This window comes from Phoca vitulina, unplaced genomic scaffold, assembly GCF_004348235.1.
Source record: "Phoca vitulina isolate PV1807 unplaced genomic scaffold, GSC_HSeal_1.0 scaffold52, whole genome shotgun sequence".
In the NCBI taxonomy this organism is placed as follows: domain Eukaryota; kingdom Metazoa; phylum Chordata; class Mammalia; order Carnivora; family Phocidae; genus Phoca; species Phoca vitulina.
Window position 1 is genome coordinate 5,947,042 of NW_022589755.1, and position 17,187 is coordinate 5,964,228.

General features: G+C 50.8%; 1 protein-coding gene across 2 annotated transcripts; it reads right to left on the minus strand.

The window, feature by feature from the left end:
• Positions 1-508: 508 nt before the first annotated feature.
• Positions 509-7,086, minus strand: NR1H2 (nuclear receptor subfamily 1 group H member 2). 2 transcript variants are annotated; one of them, XM_032387979.1, is made up of 10 exons: positions 6,954-7,086; positions 6,702-6,835; positions 5,997-6,058; positions 5,785-5,916; positions 5,158-5,448; positions 4,814-5,076; positions 4,415-4,594; positions 3,659-3,758; positions 1,472-1,680; positions 509-1,093 (listed from the first exon to the last, which is right to left on the minus strand). In XM_032387979.1, the coding sequence occupies exons 3-10, from the start codon at positions 6,037-6,039 to the stop codon at positions 947-949; spliced, it is 1,365 nt and encodes a 454-aa protein (XP_032243870.1). In that variant the 5' UTR covers positions 6,040-6,058; positions 6,702-6,835; positions 6,954-7,086; the 3' UTR covers positions 509-946. The 2 variants fall into 2 exon arrangements, with proteins under 2 accessions (XP_032243870.1, XP_032243871.1); XM_032387980.1 differs by having other exon boundaries at positions 6,950-7,086.
• Between the last annotated feature and the right edge of the window lie 10,101 nt (positions 7,087-17,187).

Below are 17,187 nucleotides of genomic sequence, written 5' to 3' on the forward strand. Positions count from 1 at the left end.
CAGCGTGCTGCCCCCCATTAAAGCCCCTATTCTCTCACCCTCTAGCTGGCCCCTACCATCCCCGCACTGCCAGCCCTGACTGGTAGGCACCTCTGAGGATTTTTATCTTGTTCTCCCATGTGTCCAGTGCCTAAAATTATGTTTGCCACATAATAAGTGCCCCATATATATTTGTTGGATGAATAACATCTGCATCCCCACAAGGGCCAGCACAGTTCCTAGCCCACAAGTGGCTTCAGCAAGTATTTTTTGCCTAGTGAAAGCCCTGGTCCCTTCATCCACTGAAATTCCCTTTGTCCTTCAATAGGCTCCAACTCACCTTGTACACGGAGAGGACACCAAGGCTGTCAGCCTCTCCTGCAATTCCCCCCCCCCCCCCTTGCAGAGCCCAGTCACATCACCCTGAACCTTCCACCAGCCTAGTAAAAGTTCGGGGGGCTGGTATCAATAAAGACCCTAACAGCCCATCCCCTGTATGTATCCTAGACTCACTCTGGCTCAGGGCAGATTTCTAGTCATACTTTATTTTCCTGTTTTTGTCTTTTTTTAGTTTTTATTAAATAAAAGGAACAGAGAGAGGGGGCCTGTGGTTTCTCAGTCTGTAGGGGAGAGCCACAGGCCCCCCAATCCCTCTGTTCAAGGTGCATTGCGCAGTGAGCTTGAGGTGTAAGCTGGGTGGGGAGGGCAGCTGGTAGTGCTAGGAGAGTCAGAGGTTGGGATCTATGACCCATCCAGCCCTCCCAGGAAGACTCAGTGGGCAGGGAGGGAGCCTCCTGGACCCTAACTGGGCTCATCTGAGGGCTGAGGGCTCGTGGGGCCAGGGCTTGTGCTCTAAGCCACAAGGTGGGACCCCAGGCCCGGCCCCTTCCCACTCCAGGAGGAGGAAGGGGTGACAATGTCCATTCGTTGGAGGGTGCAGGGCTGTGGGGCAGAGTGGCCAGGCCCCTCACTCGTGGACGTCCCAGATCTCAGACAGCAGAGGCGGCAGCTTCTTGTCTTGGAGCCGCAGGGCAAAGACCTGCTCCGAGTGCACAGAGCTCAGCGTGCGCAGGCTCACAAGCTTCATCAGCATTCGAGGGAAGCGCAGCTGGTCCTGCAGGGGGACAGGACGAAGGTGGGCGCTGGCCGGGCTCCTGCCCTGTGAGGCTCTGGGCAGCCCACCTGGACCACGAGGAGAGCCTCCCTCCCTGGGCTGATCCAGGACAGCAGTGTGGGGAGTGGCCGGGCAGAGTGTGGGGCCCTCCCACCCCTATGCCTGCACCAGGCCTGGCTCCTTGGTCGGGGACAGAGGCCTGAGGACAGACTCTACGGAGAGGACATCAACCAGAGCTCAGAGTGCTGCCAGGGGAGCCGGGCTCAGATGAGGAAGCAAGACCTCAGCCCCAGGCTGACTCCACGTGGGTGTGGACTTCCTGTCCCTGCCAAGGCCTCAGGAGGGGCTGGGCTCTGGGTAGCTCCAGGAGCCGCATACCTGTGGCCTCTTGATGCGCGTGTAGGAGAGCAGGGCCTCCACGTAGGGCTGCTGCAGGGCCTCGACGCGGCTCGGCTCCTGCACGTTGGGCCGGTCAGCTGAGAAGATGTTGATGGCGATGAGGAGGGCGTACTCGGCGTCGTCCAGGCCCAGCCGCCGCATGGCCCGTGAGAACTCGAAGATGGGGTTGATGAACTCCACCTGCAGGCCTGTGGGGGCAGGAGGCCTGGCCTGATAAGCTCCCCCAGCCCCAAACTGGCCCCACGCCCGGGTCCTGACGCTGCTTAGTCAGCGGGGTGAAGGAAACAGCAGTAATTCTAATGTTCTCGTCACGTCTGTTCACTTGGGTCCCCACTTAGACGAGCGCCTGGCACATGGTAAGTGTGCCCTAGCCCTTGCCTGAATCAAGGAATGAGTGACGAGAGTGAACATTTATTCGGTATTTCCTACTACCCCATCCTACCTTCCCTGTACCTCCCCTAAGGAAAAGGAAGGATTTTTAAAGCTAGGTCACACTGCATCACCCTGAAGTGGCTTCCGTGGCTTAGAGTAAAGCCTAACCTCATTCCCAAGAGTGGTTCATTAATTCAGTCATCAAACTTCATCAAGCACCTACTACGTGCCAGGCCCGGGGTAGAGCTGTTTCCAAGACAAAGCCTCCCCTCCTGTGGAACTTGCATTTGGGGGTTGAGAGGACAGACGATAGGCAAACACGTCAGTAAACCATTCAGCCCGTCAGAGGGATGGGTGCTGCTGGACCAAGGTTAACTCACAGAAGGGTAACGGGGCACCGAGAACCAAATCAACATCTCAGACAAGGTGGCCACTACCAAGTGACGCTGTAGGAAGGCCTCACTGTAGGGGGACCTTTGAGGGACAACTCAAAGGAGGAGAAGCGACGAGTCACGAGGATGTGTGAATGCTCCAGGTGGGTACCACCTGTCTGTTCTGCCCAGAACTGGGCAGCTTTCTGGGCCTCAAGACTTTCAATGTTGAAACTATGAAGCTCCCACGTGAACCAGGATGAGCTGGTCACCCGTGTTGGCCGAGGGACCAGCAACTACAAATGCCCTGAAGTGGGAGCACAGCTGGTGGGTTCAAACAAAAGGAAGGAAGCCAATGTGGCAGAAGGAGGGTGAGCAATGGGAGAAGAGTGCAGAGAGGTCCCTGCAGGGCCTGTGGGCCATGGCGAGGACTCTGGCTTGTCAGGAGCCATGCAGGGTACTGAGCAGAGGAGGGACATGAGCTGACTTGGTATGAACAGGACCCTTCTGACTGCTGTGTGAACAGACACATTCGGGAGAACCCAGTGAGGGCACCCGGCAATGTTCCCGGGAGGGATGCTGGACAGTGGCAGAGCACGGAGGGAAGTGGTAGGACCCCAACTTTCTCTCCAGCCCCATCTCCCTGTGCTCCAGATGCCTGGGCCTCCCTGTAATTCCAGCTCTTCCCTCACCTCGGGGCCTTTGTACATGCTGAGCCCCCTGCCAGAAACATTCTCCCCGCCCAGTGCTCCCCTATCAAGCTCATACTCAAAGCAGGTTGAGATGATCAGGGATTAGAGAAGGGAAGAAGACGGGGTTAGGAACACACTTGTGGGAGTACAGACAAGTGCCCCAGGAAAAAAATGATGGGAGAGAGCAGGACTTACAGAGAAAACTGAGACTGAAGAAACACAGCCTTTTTGTACATGGGGTTCCCTGGTGGGCAATGCTATTCCCCAATTCCCTTTTCCTAATCGTTGACATATCTCACTGCCTCAGGCCTCAGTTCAACCGCACTTCCTCCAGAAGCCCACTGCCTAGGTCACATCCCCAGGTAAGTGCCCCTGGAGGGCAGGGACCAGGACTGCCCTGTACAGTTGGGTAGGCTGCATACTTCACAATGGACTGAGATCCAGCCTCCCTGTAGTGACACCAGGTTTTGGGAGGAAGGAGTGTCTTCTCTTAATTCGTATTAAAATGTCCTGTGTGAGCAGAAACCCCTCTGCCTCGTCCTGCACTGCATCCCACTGTGGAGACACGGCACTCAATACAGATACCCTTATCTCAACGTGAGGCTGGCTCACCCGGCTTTGGAAACAAAGGAATGGAGGCTCTGACAAGAATGAGGTGGCCTGAGGTCTCCTACCAGTAGTGGCCCAGCAGGGGCACCAGCCCCACCCCCTCCCAGCCCACTCTGCCGTACCTGCGCGGTGGAAGTCATCCTTGCTATAGGTGAAGTCCTTCAGGAAAGTGATGCACTCCGTCTCGTGGTTGTAGCGTCTGGCCGTCTCTAGCAGCATGATCTGGGGGCAGCAGGGAGAGGAGTAGACAGGGGCAGGGGCTCCAGGAGTCCCTATGACCCTTTAGCCACCGGTCTCTCCTCTCTTGGCCTGTGGGGGGGACCTAATCTCGCCAGGATCATCCCTCGCCCCTCAGCCCCTGCCCGTTCCTTCAGCCACCCCAGCCTGCGGTCAGCGTGTCAGACACTCCAAGCTCTCTCTCCTGCGGGTTTAGTGCCCACGGCACCCTCCACTTAGGCTTCCCTCCCCAGCTGGTTTCGAGGCACGAGGACACGAACTGTCTGTTTCGTTCACTGCCACACCCCCAGCACTTGGAATGGAGCCCGGTATATGCTATGAACTCAATGCCGACTTGTTACGGTGGCTTTGGTTTAAATGTCAACTCTCCCGAACAGCCTTCCCAGCACCACATTCTTTAAAGTGCGGCGTTCCAGCCCAATCCTCAATTTTTCTCGGCCTCAGCCCGTTTCCTTTTTCTCCTTGGCTCATGGGGGGCTCGCATGACCTGTTTAGCATTTTCACATCCCCCTGTAGGGTATCCTCCCCACAAGGGCAACAACTGGAGGAACGTGGCTCATCACCATGCTCCCGACAGCTGTCCTGAGGCTTAACCCTGGGCTTCCTCGTGGGCAGGAAGGAAGGGCCAGGCCGCCCATTACCTCAATGGTAGACGCCTTCAGGAGAGCGATCTGGTCCTCGCGGCCCAGCTGCAGGAAGCCAGGCACCTGTTTGGCGAAATCCACAATCTCCTGGACTGAGATGATGGCTAACTCCGTGAAGTGGGCGAAACGCTGCTGGCGGGCATCGCGGGACTGGGGGTCTGCACCCAGGGGCCAAGGCTGGGGACACAGGGGCCAGGGTCACTCTCCGGCCTCCTCCCTTGAGCCCAAGGCTGTGGGGACACCTGGAGGCAAAGAGCGCGCCCCGGGAGACCCTCGTCTGCAAGGCCCTGCCCTCTGGAGCCTGGCCCCCTCCTGCCCTGCCGGCTCCACCCCACGGGGCTCACGGCCGTCCCACGGGGCTCAGGGCTAGCGGCCCCGCCGCGGGAGGGGCAGTACCGTGACTTTGGGCTGGTCAGAGAAGGAGCGCTTGTTACACTGCAGCTGCGCGGCCACCAACTGCTGGATCATTAGTTCCTGAGCAGCTGTCAGCTGAACACCCTCGCCTTCCCCGGAGCTCGGGCCCCCTCCATCAGACCCTCCAGGGGAGGCCCCGGGCCCGGAGGCTGAGCTGCTGGGGCCCGCCGGCCCCGCGGGCGACTGCTGCTGCTGCTGCTGCTTGCGAATCTTCTTCTTTCGGATCTGTTCTTCGGAGAGGACGCCTATCGGGAGACACGGGCCTCAGCAGAGGCCCCAGGGCTGGGCAGCGGCCCGGCCAGCGCGGCTCCCGCCCCGGCACTCACACTGCTCCCTCATCCCCGCCTCCTTGCATTTGCGCAGCCGGCACTGCTGGCACTTGCGCCGCATGAAGGCGTCCATCTGGCAGGTTCCGCCGCCCCGGCAGGCGTAGCGCCTGGCCCCGCCTCGGACCACACTGCGCCGGAAGAAGCCCTTGCAGCCCTCACAGCTGAGCACGTTGTAGTGGAAGCCGGAGGCCTTGTCCCCGCACACGCGGCACAGCTCATGACCCAGCATCTTCGGGGCCGGGCCCTTCTTCCGCTTGCGCTCCGGTTCCTCTGGAGGGTCTGGAACGACTGGGGCGGGTGCACAGAAGCCATGAGACGCGGAGCCCCGCGAGACAGAAGAAACAGAGAGCCAGAGTACAGAGAGTGACCCAGGGAGATGGCAATTCAGAAGAAAAGGCGCGTGTGTCAGTGAACCCCAAAGACCAAACGACAAGAGGTGTCAAGTAGGAAAAAAAAATACGCCCACAGGCCAAAAAAGAAGGGGCAAGTAGGTACGGAAAAAAAAAAAAAATCAATGAGGAATTGGGAGGCTCCCATCCTCATTTCCGATCTTTTTCCCTTCCTAGATCCCCCTTCCCAAACCGCCCATCAGCTCCCAGCGCCTGTCCCTGAGCCCCAGCTCACCCACGCTGCAGGCTGAGCGGGCCCAATCACTGCCCGGGACATCAGGGTCTGGACCCGCAGGCCACAGTTCAGGACCCTCCTCCTTTATAGCTGGTGAAGAAGAGGGGGCGCTGGGTTGAGGCGGGCCATTTCCTGGCGGAGGGAAGCACAGTGAGTTCTCCTGACAAGTGTGCACTGGGGGTGGGGGCTGGGCTGGGCAAGAGGTCACTCACCAGGCAAGGGGGTGTCCAGGGAACTGGTGGTGGGGGTGGACATGGTGGAGTCACGGAGCAACCTGCGGAATACAGAGGGACTGAGAGCCTTGTGGGGCCAGGGAAGGTCAGGTTAGGCCAGCCCCAGGGCTTGATGGGGCACTTCTGTCTTCCATCTTTCCAGACTTCTCCTTTACTGCATACAGACCCCACCTCTAACCCCTGCCAGCCTATAAAGCCTCTCCTCCGGGTCTGACAGAGCCCACCCCCTACCGCTCCAGGTCTCTGCTGGGTCTCAAACCCTGACCCCACCTAGACTCCGCCCCCCGTAGGCTCCACCCACTCCAGATCCCGCCCACTCCCTCTTTCCAGGTCTTGCCCTTTCGGCCTCAATCGTGCTCCGCCCTCACTTCCTCCACCCCACCAAGTTTCACCTTACCTACTCTTACTCCCCACCTCTGCGGAAGGAGCACCCCCAACCCCCACTCTGACCCCACCTCCTCCCCATGCTCCGCCCCCATCTTTTCCTTCTAAGTCCCGCCCAAACCTTCCAGGTTCCACCCTCACTCTACCCATAACGCTCCGCCCCACCCCTTTGCCCCGCCCCTCCCCCTTGCCCCGCCCCTCCCCCTTGCCCCGCCCCTCCGGTACCCCTCCCTCCAGATCCCGCCCCATCTCCCATCATGCCCCGCCTCCCCCTCCTCCCATCACGCTCCGCCCCCACACCTCGCTCCAGGTCCCGCCCCTCTCCGAACACCAGTGGGGGGCGGGGCTCATGGCTGCGCGCGAGGGTCTTGTGGGCAGCCTCTCTCGGGGTCTCCTACTTCCGTTGCCCTGGAAACAACCGGAGACAGCGCGAGCTACGGAAGGGAAGGGGGCAAAGGAGAGAAAGGGGGCTGAGCGGAGCGGCGCGGGGAACGCCGGGAAGCCCCGGGCCCGGGGCGCCTCCCGCGTCTCCCCACACTCTAATGCACCTGCCTCTGTCCCCTTGCTCTGCTCCTCCTCCTCCTTCTCTGTATCCTTTGGCACGCCGCCGCTTCTCGGATCCCCTCAAAAGTAACTTCGCCACTTCTTCCGGCAACCCCGCCGTGCGTCACTTTAGGAAAGGGGCGGGTAGTCAGGAGTGACGGACTTCCGGTCCGCTTAGGACTAGCCAAATCGGCTGCCCCGCACGGAAGTTGTATACTCACCGGAAGTTTACCGTCTGGGGAAGCTCCACTGAGGCCTGGCAGAAGAGTTCCGGACCAATTCAATCGAGCGCGGGCCGGAGGGGGGGGCGTGGCCAGTCCCAAACCTTCCGGCCCGGAGCTGGGCGGCTTTAACTCGTCCCCGTGCCTCTTGGGGATCGCGGCCAAGGATTCACTTGGCATAGATCTCCCGACCTTTAGCTCCTTTCCGCACACGTTTGATTTGAAGCATGTTTGTCCTTTTTTGGTTGTTAACGAGTTTCCTGATTTTAGAGGCGCGCTGCTTATTGGTTTTAAATGAATTGAATTTAAAGCAGCGCGATTACAAACTTAGACCCAGGAAAAATACATTTAAAAAATAATAGGAAGAACTAAAAAAAAAAAAAAAAAAGAAGCATAGCCTTCTCATACCAAAATGATAAAAATCATAGCTTTTAAAGAAAACTCACAGTACTTGAATAGGTAGAAGAAGGAAACTGTCCCGAAATCTTTTCTTGATGATAATCAGATCTCTATGGAGCATATAACCATTTCTTTAAGAAGTTGGAACGTATGAGACACGCTCTTTTTTTTTTTTTTAAGCTTTTATTTATTTGACAGAGAGGGAACACAAGCAGGGGGAGCAGCAGAGGAAGAAGCAGACTCCCCGCTGAGCAGGGAGCCTGATGCGGGGCTCGATCCCAGAACCCTGGGATCATGACCTGAGCCAAGGGCAGACGCTTAACCGACTAAGCCACCCAGGCGCCCCAAGCCATGCTCTTTTATAGTTCGTCTTGTCCCTTCCCACATGGCCTTGAAGCTATGGAATCTGAGGATGTTACCAACAAAAGGAGTGATTACTATGATGTATGAACCAGTGTCTATCACTTCCTCGGCTGTGTAATGTGGAGCCAAGCTATTTACTCTGTGCCTCAGTTTTCTCTTCCAAAGTGGGTTCAACAAGAGCTCATTGGATTGTCATTACAATTAAATGAGGTAAAAACAAAAACAAAAACAAAAACCATGAACAGGGCCAGATTCAAATAAGGAGCCTAATACATGAGAACTGTGTTCTTGGGGAGCCTAATACGTGAGAACTGTGTTTGTTCTTGGGGATGCCAAAGTTGTTTTTAACTTCTCACTATAGAACAGTGCAAAAGCCTGAAGTAGACTGAAAGTAAATTACAACAGATTGGGGGCAAGTCACGTCGCCCTTACTCTCAGTTGACCTACCTGTAAAATGGAGGAAATTATTCCTAGTTCTTAGGAAGGGTGTGAAAATTCAGGAAGGGAAGTGCCTGCACATCTAAGCATCCAGTGTGAAAATTAATAAAGGGAAACCTCACTAAAATGGAGCGGGAGCTCTCCTGGGGAGAGAGAGGACCCTGGGATCATGACCTGAGCCGAAGGCAGACACTTAACGACTGAGCCACACAGGAGCCCCCACAAGTGTTCTAAAAGTGATTGTGGTGACCACTCCAGTGGTCAATCACAGGAAGAATTGTCAATTACAGACCCCAACAGAAGAATCCTCAACAGGAAAGAATCCTCAGTGACAGGCTCCACAAGGGAAAGATGTACATTGCGTCTCCTCCAAGAAATCAGCTACCCCAGACTCAGCCAATGAGAAACCGTCATCACCTTGAACTCTTGCTTTTCTCCAATGGACTTTCGATCAAAACAACCCCTCCCAACTTCCTCTTTCTTCTCCATTAAATAATGTTCCTCTCTTGTTGGGCTCACCTGTGGTTTTTTGCCATAGCATGTTTATCCAGAATTGCAGTTCTCTGCTATTCCCAAATAAGCCCCCCCCCCCTTTTTTTTTGCTGGTAAAGTAACTTTTATTTTTAAGGTCAACACTGTCAGTGGCAGTTTTGTTATCTGACCCTAATTGCAGACCAATGTCTTCATTAATAACAAATCCAATGTCCCCTAGTTTTTTGGTAACAGCTTAATTGAAGTATAATTCACATACCCATAAAATTCACCCATTCAAAGTGTATAATTCAATGGTTTTTAGTAGATTCACAGAATTGTTGCAACTGTCACCACAATCACTTTTAGAACACTTGTGGGGGTGCCTGGGTGGCTCAGTCGTTAAGCGTCTGCCTTCGGCTCAGGTCATGATCCCAGGGTCCTGGGATGGAGCCCCGCGTCGGCTCCCTGCTCAGTGGGAAGCCTGCTTCTCCCTCTGCTGCTCCCCCTGCTTGTGTTCCCTCTCTCGCTATCTCTCTCCATCAAATAAATAAATAAAATCTTTAAGAAAAAAAAAAACTTTCGTCACCCCCCGAAAAAAGAAATTCCATACCCACTGTCACCCCCAATTATCCCATCCCCCAAGCCCCAGGCAACCATTAATCTACTCCTTGTCTTTATGGATTTCCCCATTCTAGACATTTTGTACAAAGGGAATCTTAGAATATCTGTCTTAGTGTCTGGCTTCTTTCATTTAGCATAATGTGTTCAAGGTTCATCTATGTTGTAGCACGCTTCTGTACTTAATTTCTGTTGTGGCTGAACAATATTACATTGTGTGCATAGACCACATTTTATTTATCCATTCATCAGCGATGGACATTTGGATTGTTTCTCTTTTTGGCTATATCGCTGCTATGAACATTCATATACAAGCTGTTGTGCAGACATACGCTTTCATTTCTCTTGGGTATATACCTAGAAGGGGAATTACTGGGTCATATGGTAACTGTATGTTTAACCTTTCAAGGAACTGCTTAACTGTGTGCACCTTTTACAGTCCTACCAGCAATATTTACGAATTTCAATTTCTCTACATCCTTACCAGTCCTTGTTTTTATGTCTTTTTGACTATAGCCATTCTAGTGGGTGTGAAGTGATATTTCACTGTGGTTTTAATTTATACTTCTTTGATGGCTAATTCTATTTCCTTTTTCTCACAGTTATTTTGTAATGTGTAATTCTGCCTTTACTATTCTTCTTTTAAAGATTTATTTATTTGAGAGAGAGAGAGAGAGTGGGGTGCAGGGGCAGAGGGAGAAACTCAAGCAGACTCCTGCTGAGCACGGAACCAGACGCAGGGCTCGATCCCATGATCCTGAGATCAGACCTGAGCTGAAACCAATTCTGGGATGCTTAACCATCTGAGCCACCCAAGTGCCCCTGCCTTTACTATTCTGAAATGAAATCCAAAGATAAGATAGCTGAATTATGGGCCCATACCAAAATATCATTTTACTTCACCAACTGCGACAGAAATGATGTGTAAATAGAAACTAATTTTTAATAAAGTGATACCCACTTCAACATAGGTGCACAAGAGACACAATATGGCAGCCAGATTTTACTTTAAAAGAGAGAATTACTGTAAATTTAAAAGCGACACAGCAGTCTGACACAGGAGGGCTGTATCATCAGCTCAAATGCCTCAGGCAGCATTGCCACGTGGGACACAATTTTCCCAAAGTTGTGGCCAAATCTTAATAAAGTGATCAATAAGACAGGTAGGAATAATTTTGGCATATTCAAAAAAGCGGCAAGTAGGCCAGAGTAGAAGCAGCTGAGTGAAGTGGGGACGGGGGGAGGGTGCAAGACAAGATCATGCCAGAGGGCGGTCGGATCAGGAGGCCTTGTGGGTCGGATGTGTCCAACATTGGCTCAATGTTCACAAAAACGTTCCCTTACCCTAGGTGACCCCAGCGGACTACATTTCCCAGCATACTCTTGCAGCTATCTGCAACCACGTGACTGGATTCTGGCCAATGGAACACAAGCAAAAGTAATAGACGATTTGAGTGAAAGCCAGTGTCTGGGCTGACTCCAAGGTGTCTGAAACTTCAAGACCGAGGTTCAAATCCCGCCGAGCACACCAGGGCCATTCCCTCCCCTATCCCCACACCCCAGTTTCCACCCTCTGTGAAGTGTGGATCATAATCCCTCTCTTACAAGGCTGCTGGGTGATTACATAAAATGGTGGCTTGAAAAATCTGGTAATCCTTTACCCCGTTGAATCCTGAGTCCCTCGGTGGGATTGTGCTAAACTGAGTCTGGAGGCCCAGAAAGGCGTGAGGACTGAGCCTCACTTCCAAGTCCTCCTGGTCTGGTAGAGGGGGTCTACCCGGTCACAAACCACTGTGTGACAAAAGAGGGGTGATCGGGTCCCATTTGTTGAGTGTGTTCAGAAGACATCTCCCACCTACCTTGGGCAGAGGGCAGCCAGGGATGAAGCATTTATTCTACTTCTTTTACAAAGGAGGGGAGGCTGGAAAGACCCTGATGTTTCAGGACTTCAGCTCAAGAAACTGGGGAGGTAACATATAAAAAAATTTTAAAAAGGGCGCCTGGGTGGCTAGGTTGGTTAAGCATCTGCCTTCAGCTCATGGGTCCTGGGATGGAGTCCCACATGTGGCTCCCTGCTCAGCAGGGAGTCTGCTTCTCCCTCTCCTTCTGCCTGCCTGCCGCTCCCCCTGCTTGTGTTCTCTCTCTCTCACTATCTCTCTCTCTGTATCAAATAAATAAATAAAAATCTTAGAAATAAATAAATAAATACAAATAAAAAATTAAAAAAAAATTTTTTTTAATTGCTTCCTTAGGGTAGGAGCTTAACAAATGCTTGCCCGCTGGTGCCTGGCTGGCTTAGTCGGAAAAGCATGTGACTCTTGGTCTCCGGGTTGGGAGTTTGAGCCCCACGTTGGGTGTAGAGATTATTTAAAAATAAAAATCTTAAAAAACACAAAATGCCAGGGGCGCCTGGGTGGCTCAGTCGTTAGGCGTCTGCCTTTGGCTCGGGTCATGATCCCAGGGTCCTGGGATCGAGCCCTGCATCTGGCTCCCTGCTCCGAGGGAAGCCTGCTTCTCCCTCTCCCACTCCCCCTGCTTGTGTTCCCTCTCTCTCTGTGTCTCTCTCTGTCAAATAAATAAATGAAAAAAAAAATCTTAAAAAAAACAACAACACAAAATGCCAGGGTGCCTAGGTGGCTCAGTTGGTTAAGCGTCTGACTCTTGATTTCAGCTCAGGTCATGGTCGCAGGGTGTGGGATCGAGCCCCGCGTGGGGCTCTGAGTTCTGCGGGGAGACTGCTTCTCTCTCTCTCAACCTATGTCCCTCCCCTGTTCGCCCAAGCTCTCTCTCTAAAATAAATAAATAGATAAATACATATTTTTTTTTAAATGCCTGTTGGATTACAGTAAATTATGTCAAATTAAGAGACTGGTTTCTCAAGGGGTGCCTGGGTGGTTCAGTCAGTTAAGCTTTTGGCTCGGGTCATGATCTCAGGGGTTGTGAGAGTCTAGCTCAGCTCACAGTCTGCTTGTTTCTCTCCCTCTGCTCTTCCCCGACCTCTGCTCTCTCGTGCTCTCTCGCTGTTTCTCAAATAAATAAATTTTTAACTTTTTAAAAAGATTTATTTATTTATTTCAGAGAGAGAGCAAGAGAGTGCGAGCACCCACGAGTGGGGGGAGGGGCAGAGGGAGAAGCAGGCTCCTGGCTGAGCAGGGAGCCTGATACGGCGCTCTCGATCCCAGGACCCTGAGCTGAAGGCAGACGCTTAACCGATTGAGCCACCGATTGACCACCCAAAAAAAAAAATTTTTTTTTTAAAAAAGAGAGAGACTGGTTCTTCATAATTCCAAAAAGCTCATTGAGTATTATTGTTAATGTAAAAATGTTGTGCGTAGAGTCCACCATTTTTATAGCATGTATACTAAGTTTTTAAGACTTTCAGAAAATGTATGTTGAAATTGATGTGAAAAAAACCAAATGAAACTGTATTATCGGAAGTCATGTAAAATAGACTGATTAGAGATGTTTTTCCACTATACCGAATAGGGAATAATCACAAGGCTTTTCATTTCTACGTGTTGGGAGTATGGTTCTCAGAGTGCATAAATCATGACTAGGACTCTTAAACCAAAACCAAAACCAAAACAAAAACAAAAACACAAAAACAAAACAAAACAAAACAAAAAACCCCAAAGAAACTGATGAGGTGGGTGGGGACAGACTAATCTTGGCTGGGAAAATAGGCCCACACCACCACCGTGTGGCCGTTTTGGGAATTTGCAGGCAGCACCTTTCAGAAATCACTTACTCGCGGCAAGCAAGAATTAGGACTGGAGGCAGAATCTGGATGAGGGGATTCTGAGGGGTCAAGACTGAATATTCCAGCTGCCAAGACAGAGGAGGGGGAGATGTAGCAAGATTTATTGTGGAGAAACCGACTCTCCGTCTTCTGTGTCAGGGAAATCCCCTAAAGCAGTGGTGTTCAAAGTGGGTTGTTGGAAGTATTTTCTTGAGCATTTGCTGGGTGTTGGGCACTGTCCTCGGTGTTGGGGACACAGTGGCAAATGAAACAAACCAAGATCCCTGCTCTTGTGGAGATTAGATTATAATGGGGAAACGGGTATTCAATGTGATAACAGAATTACCAGTTTAGACAGTATCACTGATTCTAAGATACACATGGCTTACAACTGATGACATCTTAGAGTCAATTAAATGTTCAAAGAGGTTGACTACTATTAAAAAAAATAGGTGAGGGTAAAGGAGATGGGAAATTTGGGGAGAGGATGGTTGCCATATTCAATAGGGTGCTCAGGGTAGACTTCCCTAAGGAGGTGATATTTAAGTAAAGATTTGAAGGAGGAGAGGAGCTGAATAGGGTTTTTCTGGAGGGAAAACACTCGGGCAGAACAGCCTGTGCAAAGGCCCTGAGGCAGGAGCGTGACTGGGTTTGTCTGTGGAACAACAAGGAGGCCAATGTGGCTAGATTGAATGAGTGAGGAGGAGTGGGGAGAGGTAATGTCAGAGAGGGAATGGGGTCAAAATCATATAGGGCCTTTCTTTTTTTTTTTTTTTAAAGATTTTATTTATTTATTTGAAAGAGAGAGAGAGCATGAGTGGGGGGAGGAGCTGAGGGTGAAGCAGACTCCCCACTGAGCAGGGAGCCTTGATGCGGGGCTCAAATCCAGGATCCTGGGATCATGACCTGAGCCGAAGGCAGATGCTTAACCAACAGAGCCACCCAGACGCCCCATAAAGGGCCTTTCAATTCCGTGACGCCATTGGTACCTCTGATCCTTTGGTCCTACCCTTTTTTTCTCTATTGCCTCACCACCTCTCATGTCCTCTCTCCCTTTCTTAGATGCTGTGGGCAAGCACCACAGTCATGTCCTTGCACACATTACATTACCTTCCTTGTTCTTTCTCCCTCGCTCACACCTGCCTGGCCAGACCCCAACCCTGGTTAAAATGGACTCTGCCTTTTCTGTACCTGCTCCCACCCAGCTGAGCTTGAGAGTGGACGTACTTGAGCTGTGTGACAGCAAAGCTCAAGTGAACATTCAGAACCGATCTGCAAGGCCTCTCTGGCTCTGTTCTCCATCCTCTAAGCAATCATGTTCTCACCTTCTCTCTCAAAACCTCCAGCGCCCCTCCCCACCTTCATTCTCACTTCTTCTTTTGCTGAAAAAATAGAAGCCGCGAGAAGAAAACTTCCCTGTGCTTACCCCAGGGACACTGCTATCTCACATACAGAGGTACATACACTGCTGGCCCTCCCATGACCATGTTTGGACCATCCATAAGGGCCAACCCCTCCACCTGGGCTCTGAATCCCTTCCCTCTCCCTACTCAAAACTTTCCCTCTTGCAATGTTTCCTTCTCTCTCTTGCATCATTATTTTTACAGCCCTTGAGCTGTTGTTCCTTTAGGATTCCCCTTCACCAAATGCCCACACCTCCTCATGGTGCTGTTAAGAATACTTCCTGAAACTTGGGGACCTTAGACCCACTTCTCTGCCTGAGCTCCCCTCCCCCCACTTTGTAACCCCATCCAGGAGCCCCAATGCTTGGTATTGATCTAACCAAAATAATTACATAACCATATTAAACAGGAAAGGGGAGAGTGTGTGTAAGAAGTGTGGGTAGAGGGAGGAAAGGAAAGAGAGCTAAATCCTGAATTCTGAGTCAGCAGAACAGAGGATAATGCCTAAAACCAACAAAGCAAGAAGTAGCAATATAACTGTGCTTAGAGATGTGGAAACAATGCCAAATTTATTAGCTAAAAGAAAGGAAAATAGGACACCTGGGTGGCTCAGTCGTTAAGTGTCTGCCTTCGGCCCAGGTCATGATCCCAGGGTCCTGGGATCGAGCCCCACATCGGGCTCCCTGCTCAGCAGGAAGCCTGCTTCTCCCTCTCCCACTCCCCCTGCTTGTGTTCCCTCTCTCGCTGTGTCTCTCTCTCTGTCAAATAAATAAAATCTTTTAAAAAATAAAGAAAAGAAAAGAAATGAACGTGGTTGCTTCTTGGGAGGAAAAAAATGGGAGAAGGAGTGGCACAGGACTTGTTATAATGAGTCTTAAAGATTTAGTTGAGTTTTTTTTTTAAGATTTTATTTTATTTATAAAATAAATTGTTTATAATATTGAAAAAGGAGAATAACCAACCTAGGGCAAGTGTTATATAGTGTTACATTTATATTCTGGAATATTATGTAGCTTTTTTTTTTTTTAAGTTTGTTTGTTTGTTTTAGTAATCTCTACACCCAGTATGGGGCTTGAACTCAGGACCCTGAGAGCAAGAGTTCCAGGCTCTTCCTACTGAGCCAGCCAGGCACCCCTGGAATACAATGTAGCTGTTTGAAGAATGAGACATGCTGAGTAGAAAGGGCGAAGGATACTGATGTCCACCACTTACCTGGAAAGCAAGACAATCAGATGGATTGAGGAATAGACAGAATAGGGCACTACTGACGTTTGGGGCCAAGCAATTCTTTGTTGGGGGGGGCTGTCCTGTGCTTTGTAGTATGCTTAGCAGCTTCCTTAGCCGCTACCCATTAGATGCCAGGACACCCCCACCCCAGTCGTGACAGCCAAAACGTCCCCAGACAATGTCAAATGTCCCTATAGGGAAATGAGCTCCCCAGTTGAGAACCACTTAGATAAAGAGATGGAGAGATGGATAGAAATGTGACCAAGGGGCGCCTGGGTGCCTTAGTCCGTTGAGCATCTTCCTTTGGCTCAGGTCATGATCCCAGGGTCCTGGGATCGAGCCTGCATACAGCCGCCTGCTCGGCGGGGAGTCTGCTTCTCCCTCTCCCTCTGCCTCTCCCCCAGCTTGTGCTCTCTCGCTCTCTCTCTGTCAAATAAATAAATAAAATCTCCTAAAAAAAAAAAAAAAAAGAAATGTGATCAAGCAAATATAGCAATGGTAGAATCTAGGTGGTGGGTATATGAGGGTTCAGTGTAAAAATTTTTCCATTTTGCTGTATGTCTGAGATTTTTCATAATTAAGGGCTTGGGAAAAAAAGAATGAAGTAAATCTATATGCTCTGATCCTTTTTTTTTTTTTTTTTAAGATTTTATTTTTTTAAGTAATCTCTACACCTCGCATGGGGCTCGAACTTACAACCCCGAGATCCAGAGTTGCATGTTCTATTGATGGAGCCAGTCAAGTACCCCACCTGGTTTTTAAAGATATTCAAGGACATAAAACTGAGTAATAAAACGGGGCACAAAGGGAGTATTCATGTGCTTCATTTTATGTAACATTCAAAAACAGGCAAAACTAACTTGTGGTCATAGAGGTCAGGGTATTAGTTACTTTTGGGGAGACACCAACTGGAAGAGAGTGAGAAAGAACCTTCTCACTCTGGGCAGCTAGAAATGTCTTATATCGTGATCTGGGTGGTGTTTACTGGAGCATATACATATGCAAAAATCCATCAAGCTAACGATATAAATGCTAAGTGTTTAGGGGTGAGGAATATAATGTCTGCAACTTATCTGAAATATATATAAAATAAAAACAGATGGGCTGTTGGACGAATAGAGGAATGGACAGCTAGATAGATGTGTAACACAGGAAATGCAGCAAAATATGTGAATTGTAGAATCTAGGTGGTAGGTAATGGGGTTTACTACACAATTCTTTTTTTTTTTTTTTTAAGATTTTATTTATTTGACAGAGAGAGACACAGCGAGAGAGGAAACACAAGCAGGGGGTAGTGGGAGAGGGAGAAGCAGGCTTCCCGCAGAGCAGGGAGCCCGATGTGGGGCTCGATCCCAGGACCC

What these genes read in the sequence shown, in the direction of transcription:
- NR1H2 (XM_032387979.1), bottom strand. Translation starts at nt 6,039, where the DNA reads ATGTCCACCCCCACCACCAGTTCCCTGGACACCCCCTTGCCTG. An exon ending in CCGCTCAGCCTGCAGCGTGG is followed by an intron (nt 5,449 to 5,784) that starts GTGAGCTGGGGC and finishes CACCCGCCCCAG; the next exon opens with TCGTTCCAGACCCTCCAGAG. An exon ending in CGCGCATCAAGAGGCCACAG is followed by an intron (nt 1,094 to 1,471) that starts GTATGCGGCTCC and finishes GTCCCCCTGCAG; the next exon opens with GACCAGCTGCGCTTCCCTCG.